Genomic DNA, 7,419 nt, shown 5'->3' on the forward strand with positions numbered 1-7,419 from the left:
AGAAGGACACGGACAAACTGGAACGTGTCCAGAGGAGGGCAACCAAAATGGTCAAAGGCCTGGAAACGATGCCTTATGAGGAACGGCTAAGGGAGCTGGGCATGTTTAGCCTGGAGAAGAGGAGGTTAAGGGGTGATATGATAGCCATGTTCAAATATATAAAAGGATGTCACATAGAGGAGGGAGAAAGGTTGTTTTCTGCTGCTCCAGAGAAGCGGACACGGAGCAATGGCTCCAAACTACAAGAAAGAAGATTCCACCTAAACATTAGGAAGAACTTCCTGACAGTAAGAGCTGTTTGACAGTGGAATTTGCTGCCAAGGAGTGTGGTAGAGTCTCCTTCTTTGGAGGTCTTTAAGCAGAGGCTTGACAACCATATGTCAGGAGTGCTCTGATGGTGTTTCCTGCTTGGCAGGGGGTTGGACTCGATGGCCCTTGCGGTCTCTTCCAACTCTGATTCTATGATTCTATGAACTTCTCTTAATTTCAGTGGGTTTACCCTGAGCAGAACTTTATATATATTTACTGCGTTTATAACCTTGCCTTTTTCTATAACAAACTCAAGATGGCCTACATTTAGTCCGTACAAAAACCCTGCAAGGTAGGTTAGGCTGAGAGTGAGCGACTGGCGCAAGGCCACCCAGATAGCTTCTTAGCTGAGTAGGGATTCGAACCCGGTCTCCCAAGTCCTCTTCCGGCGCTCTAACCACGCTGTCTCTCCACACATAATTGGCCGCAGCTCAGGAATGACGCCCTTTTCTTTCTGCCTTCCAGCCGATGTCAAGTTACGCCCTCCTTGCCGAAAACGCGTACATCAAAATGGTGAGTGGGGTTGGGTCTGCGCCTCCGTGGAGTGCAAGAGCCTTAAATGTGCAGTGGTTAAGTGATGGTGTCCAGCTCCGCTACTGCTCCCTCTTCACAAATGCCTTCTCCCGCAGACCTACGACATCCAGGGGAACCTGCAGAACGACAGCCAGGTGACCGTCTCCATCATCTTCGAGAACAAAAGCAGCAGCTTCCTGAAGAGCATGGAGCTGAACGTCCTGGACTCACTCAACACTAAAATGTTCCGGCCAGAAGGCTCCTCGATACATGACGGAATTCCTGTCCCTTTCCAGCTGCCCCCTGGTATGTGCTGTCTTTGCTGGGGAGGGGGGTGGTGCAGGGTTGGCCAGAGGCGTCAAGGAGCGTCAAGAGAGCCTCCCTTTCCACGAACAGTTTAATGGCATCAAAGGGGTCATATCTAGATTAAGCCCAGGGGCAACCTTTCAAATTATTATTATTATTATTATTATTATGCCAGAAGACAATTATTAGAGGCCTCACAACTCAGTAGGCTGACTTCTATTCTACCAACGGTTCAGAACCTGCTTTCGGACAGTAATGATCAAATTACTTTAATAGTGACTGAATTTTTGAGTGCTGTCCATGTAGAAAGACTGGGCCGTTATAAAGAGATTTAGTGTTTGTATTATTTATGCAAATTGATTTTCTTTGGAGTTAAAAGATCTGACTGGGACAAACCTTGTTATGTTGATCTTGTATTTTGCATAATTTGTATACGGTGTCTATTTGATAATGTGTGGTTTGCTATGCCTAATAAAGGATATTTGATTTGATTATTATTATTATATTTTCACATAATAGATAGAAACTTCATTTGTTTGAGCCACCAGCCATATCAATAAGATAAAATATACTGGGGAATATGTTCTGGAGGTTTACTGGAAGTTTACATTAATACAAATTACAGAATTTGATAGTAGTTGCGGGGGGGGGGGGGGAGTCTTCTCTGTAGCTGTGTGACTTTGCTGAGGGTCTTTGGTGCTTTTCATTTTCATACGCTTCCAAATTATGTGTTTCGGGTTCGGGTTTGGTACGGCTTCCCCCCGCCCCCACCAATCAATCAAGCTTGAGCCAAAATGGAAGAAAGTGAATATTTGCAAATTTATTTCTTTTTTAAAAAAATTTCTCTTTCCCCTGCCCCCACTCCCTTCTCCCAATTTATAGGGGTGTCCAACGAAGCCCAGTTTGTCTTCACCTTGCAAAGTATTGTCATGGCGCAGAAACTAAAAGGAACCCTTGCGTTTATCGTCAAAGTAAGGGCCTCTTTCACTTTCCCAACACTTGAATTCTATTATTATTATTATTATTATTGTTGTTGTTGTTGTTGTTATTACTATTATTATTATTATTATTATTATTATTATTATTACAGTTCATTGCCTGCCCTTCACCCCAAGGTCCTATGGCAGGCTGTTACAATTAAATTTTACTTACTTTCATGTTTTTAACCTGTATTTTTTTTACTCTGTGAACCACCCCAAGATCTTGTGATGAAGGGTGACCTATAAATCTCATAAGTAAAATAAGAATAAACGAAAGCTCACCGTTAACATTAAAACTCAGTTTTGCACAGTATTTTTTTTTAAAAAAAGGTTTGAAACAGATTAAGGATTTTTGTGTTTTTATGCCAGAAAACCACCCTAGGATCCTCGGATGAAGGGCAGTATATAAAAGTAATAAATGGTGATTTTATATTAATATATTGGATGCGGCTTTATCCCATCCTTGGGACTCTTATGGGTAGAAGGGACTGAAAAGCCAGATTTTTTTCCCAAAGTCTCGGAGAGGAACAGCTAGGCGGGTGGCTGGAGTGAAAAATGGAGCATATGGGAGGGTCAGTTGGGGGGCTTTTTCTGCCTCCTTCCCCACTCCCCAAGAGAAGCGGCTGTTTCAGGGATGCATTGGGGGGGCTGCTTCCTTTGCCCCCACTTCCCATCCTCTGTTGTTTTCTGGCAGGACGAGGAAGGCTCAACACACGAAAAGCTGGACTTCAAGTTGCATTTCAGCTGCGCCTCCTACCTTATCACGACGCCCTGTTACAGGTGAGTCAATGGGAACGTAGCGCCTAAGCAGTGTTCTTGAGACTCTGGGAGCGGACAAATGAGCTTCCACTGTTGGATGCAGAGATCGACCTGACACGCTTCTCCCTTGCCCTGCTTTTATGAGAAAACACTTGTAGAGTCATAAATTGTGGAGTTGGAAGGGACCCCCAAGGGTCATCTAGTCCAGCCCCCTGCAATGCAGGAATTTCAGCTCAAGCATCCATGACAGGTGGACACCCAACCTCTGCTTTAAAATCACCAAGGAAGGAGAGTCCACAGCCTCCCAAGTAAACCCTTTCCACTATCTCACAGCTCTCATTGTCAGAAACTTCTTCCTTTTTAATTTTTTTTTTATTTTTTACCAACAACGAAAACACAAACAGTGAAAACAGTGAAACCCCCCAGGCAGCTGATACATTGGGTATACATAATCATGTATACATAATCAATAGTAACATATTCAAATCGACCATATGTACAGTTCTATATACCTTAACACTCCTCCCTCTACAAGGTTTATTTAACTTTTAGCATTTTAATTGCCCCAAATTGCTCAAACCTGCCCAAATAATTCAATCTTTTCTCAAACCAATCCTCCTCCTTCTCGCTGACCTTAAACCCTTTCATTCTGTGTATCTTCACAGTTAGGTATTCTAAAATTATAATACTATTCAGTTTTTTCCTCCATTGGTTCACCCGTAACTCTTCTGCATTTTTCCAATTACTCGCTATAACCTGTCTGGCTGCAATTACCATCAATTTTACCCATTTACATTTCTCTTTTGTTTCTAACTCGGTGCTACTCAGGCTAATAAGAACTATTAATTTAGATATTTCCACCTTCCTACCCAATTCCCGATATTTCTATACCAATCTGTTTCCAAAATTCATTAACTAGTGGACAATCCCACCACATATGACTGTACATTCCCATCACTCCACATTTCCTCCAACAATTCTTACTTCCAGATTTTGTAATATGATATAACCTTACAGGTGTGTAATACCATTTTTGTACCAACTTCAACCCTTGTTCCTGGATTATCCTAGAGGTTGAGTCAGAAACTTCTTTCTGATGTTTAATCGGAATCTCCTTTCTTGGAACTTGAAGCCATGGGTTCGAGTCCTACCCTCCAGAGCAGGGGAAAACAAGCTTATTTATGAACTGTATCTCTTTGCAACGTCATTTGAATGTACAAATTACTTTGATGCTTTTCCCCCTTCTTTGTGTGTCAGCATGAGTGTGTGTTTGCTCGCTAGGCCTGGTTGGTCCCAAGATTATAATAAACAATGTCATTAAAAAGCTTTTCCGGGCCACAAAAGTGGGCAAGCCAGAGATGGTGTCCCGGCCCACTCCTCTTCCCCCAGCTTCCCTTGCCGCTCAATTCACCTTGATTTCTCCTCCCTCAAGTGATGCTTATGCCAAGCTGCTGGAGTCGGGGGACCTGCACGCCAGATCCTTCAAAGTTGACAGCATCACCATGCCTTTCCACCACCTCCTGGCGAAAATCTGCTTCCACCATCACTTCTCAGGTGAGTTCCTTCTGCAGTAAGTTCCCCCTCCTCAAAAAAACAAGAACAACCCAGGATAGACTGCCATAGTGGGGTTGGAGAGCTGAAAATAATGTCAATAGATTGGTTGCCAGACGTGATTCCCCCCCAGCTGTTGGCATTTGTTTAGGGACAAATTTGAGGGTTTCCACCCCTGCTTAAGTCCTTATGGCTGGCAGGTAAGGGGGGTTGGGCTTTTGCTGCCTTTACCTGTCGTCTCTCTCTGCATCAGTTGTGATCAATCCAAGGAGTCTCTCTGAGGAGGCCTTCTGTCGCTTCTCAACATGAGTCCCTGCTTTGGGCTCTGCTTCATCCCCCCAGGAGATCTAACCAGTGCCTCTTGCTGATATGGGCAGAGGGAGTAAGCTCTTCTGAAGGCCCTTCTCCTCCTCCCCCTCCTCTTCCTTCTTCTTCTCACTCCTGAAAGCTTAGCCTTGTTTTTGAGGGAGAGGACGAAGACGCCCCATCTTAAACGCCTTCTCTTTCCTTCCCCTTCAGTTGTTGAGCGAGTGGGGTCCTGCGCATCAATGTATAGCCGTTCTATCCAGGGCCATCACGTCTGTCTGTTAGTTAAAAAGGTAAGTGGGGGGGGGGCAGGCACAGTGGGGTGATGATTGCGTCCTAGGGGAGTCACTCCACCTCCTTTGTGTGTTGGTTGGCCAAAATCTGTGTTTGCTGTCTGATATCTCTCTCTCTTTCCGCACCCACAAATGAAAATCCGCTCTCTTTCCAAAGGGAGAGAACTCCGTCTCCATCGATGCCAAGTGCAACGAACCGACCTTGCTGGGCAACCTGCTGTCTGAACTCAAGGAGACCTTGTCGAAGTGCTGAGTTGCTCCCGAGAAACTGGTGCGATCCGTTCTCCTCCCCCCGCCTCCCCCCGAGAGAGGAGTGTCGTGAGGCTCACACAGACTGAATCCGGCCGAGCGATAAAGATTCCTCTCCCCTCCCCTCTCTCTCCCCATGCACACGTACGGTCCTCCCCTACCTGCCCCTCCTGGGGGCGGGTGTTTTCCCACTCCCACTCCGCCCTGGGACGCGGGGCGTGTGGGTGGGTGTTGTTTTTCGGTTCTGGCGGTTTACACATCCCGAAGCTGTAGTCTTTTCTCTCTCTCTCCCCTCCTTCCCTCACATTCCATTTTGAACTTTTTGACCAGCCGTGGTGGGGAATTTCTTCTGTACCAGAGAAGCACCCTGCCCTCATTGACGCAGGCGCCCAAGAGATCCTTGCCACAGTCGATGGCCCCATGAGGTGTGGTGCTGAGCAACCCAAGAAATCGCAGGCACCGCATCTCTTTAAATCAGCTCCAATTTCACGGTTGCTCCTCTGGGTCACCACCCTCAATAGCGTGGTGGTTCACATCCAGGCTGACTGTACCTGTAATTAGTTTTGTTGTTGCTGTTGTTGGGGGGGCGGGTTTAAGCCCTGGCTTCCCTCCCACCTCCCACCATAAGCCCGTTGTGTTTGCCTCCCCTCCTGCCTCCCGTGGACGGGATTCATTCCCGTTCTGCGAGATAGATCAACTCCCCTTCCCGTGGGTCTTTGTGATGTCCGCTTAAAGAGAGAGAGAGAGAGCAAAATCTCACATTCCTGAAGTTTTTATTTTGTTTAGAATGTAGCAAAAAGAAAACTGGAAATCCAAAGGTTCATTGTCTCTTGGTTTTGTGTGTGGATCCCCCCCCCCCCACTTTATTTTTGACATTTTTATTTGGCTTACCGTGTTAGGTTGACCCCTTTGGCTGCTGCACTGGCCATGGTCCTCCCACCATGACCCCAATTATCTCTTTTCGCCCCATATTCCACCTGCTCCCATAAACTGTGCCTTGGGCTTCTGAACTCCCAGATCAAGACTCTAACCGATCAGCCGCGTGACATTGGTCCGAGAAACTGGCAGACCGCACAGCTTGTGGGACAGATTCCTTGTGTTTTTTGGAGATTCTTGGCTGGAAACAAGTCTTCTTCCCTCTGGTTTCGACAAACCTTCCCCCACGCACCTGTCCCATAAGTCGGAAGTGAGCCGGCGACTTATTTATTTTGAAATCAGCTTGATCACTGTTTGGGAATATGGCACTTAGCAATTTTTTTACAAGAACCCACCTGTTTCGCAAAATATCATTTTTCAACCTCCCCCCCCCCAAATAAAGTATATTTTGTGGGATGCAGAGAGAGCACAGAAACAAGCATGAAAACCCCAGTCTCTGGCTTGCTCTTTGATGTGCTGCTTGTTTCAAGACACGGGTGCCTCAGTCTCCCCCCCCCCCTATGATTTGGGGGTAGGTTTGGGTTTTTTTTTTAAATCCAAAACCACTTGCAAAATGCTTGCCAGCTTGGGGAAAGAGGGGTGCGTTTTGCTCTGGCAGAACTATCAGATGGATCCAGGTCTCCCCTTTCCCACATTATCTTTGGGGCCCATGTTGCTTGATAAAAGTATTAAAAAATTGTTTGGGTAGGGAGAAGCTCCTGCTCAACCGTCCGTGGCTTAGTCCGGATTTTTGTGTACGCGTTGGGAGGGAGACTGCACGGCGTCTTTTAAATTTGTCTTAAAAAAGGACAAAGGTTCCTTGGAATTAGTGGATTAAAAAAAATAAGTATATATATATATCTATATATGTGTACATATATTCCTGGATGGGGGGAAAAAAAAACCCTCACTTTAGCATGTAGATTATGTTCTCTTGCAGAAACCTTTTGGTGATTCTAGAACCTTTAAAAAACTGTATGATGTGTTATGTTTTTTTTGGGGGGGGGGAGAAGAAAATCAAACTTATTTGCTATCGACATTCCCCCCCTTCCCCTGAAATCCCCAAAAGAGAAAAACGCCACAAAGCTGCTGTACCAATTTTTGTGTGTGCGTGTGTGTATGTTGAGATGATCCAATAAAATTACAAAACCAGCTGACTCTTGAAAGGTCTTTCATCTTTCCTCCCACTTTGGAAAAGCTTCGGTTTTGGGTAAAGGTAAAGGTAAAGGGGCCCCTGA

General features: G+C 45.6%; 1 protein-coding gene across 3 annotated transcripts in view; it reads left to right on the plus strand.

The window, feature by feature from the left end:
• Window positions 1-7,333, plus strand: part of AP3D1 (adaptor related protein complex 3 subunit delta 1) — a 48,554-nt gene extending 41,221 nt beyond the window's left edge. For all 3 annotated transcript variants that reach the window (XM_079960453.1, XM_079960454.1, XM_079960455.1), the window contains 7 exons: window positions 775-822; window positions 939-1,128; window positions 2,011-2,099; window positions 2,803-2,888; window positions 4,300-4,421; window positions 4,938-5,017; window positions 5,175-7,333. In XM_079960453.1, the coding sequence (XP_079816579.1) occupies window positions 775-822; window positions 939-1,128; window positions 2,011-2,099; window positions 2,803-2,888; window positions 4,300-4,421; window positions 4,938-5,017; window positions 5,175-5,270 (711 nt within the window). In that variant the 3' untranslated portion in view covers window positions 5,271-7,333. The remainder of the gene's footprint in view (window positions 1-774; window positions 823-938; window positions 1,129-2,010; window positions 2,100-2,802; window positions 2,889-4,299; window positions 4,422-4,937; window positions 5,018-5,174) is intronic.
• The last annotated feature ends 86 nt before the right edge of the window (window positions 7,334-7,419 follow it).

This window comes from Podarcis cretensis, assembly GCF_951804945.1.
Source record: "Podarcis cretensis genome assembly, chromosome: 18".
In the NCBI taxonomy this organism is placed as follows: domain Eukaryota; kingdom Metazoa; phylum Chordata; class Lepidosauria; order Squamata; family Lacertidae; genus Podarcis; species Podarcis cretensis.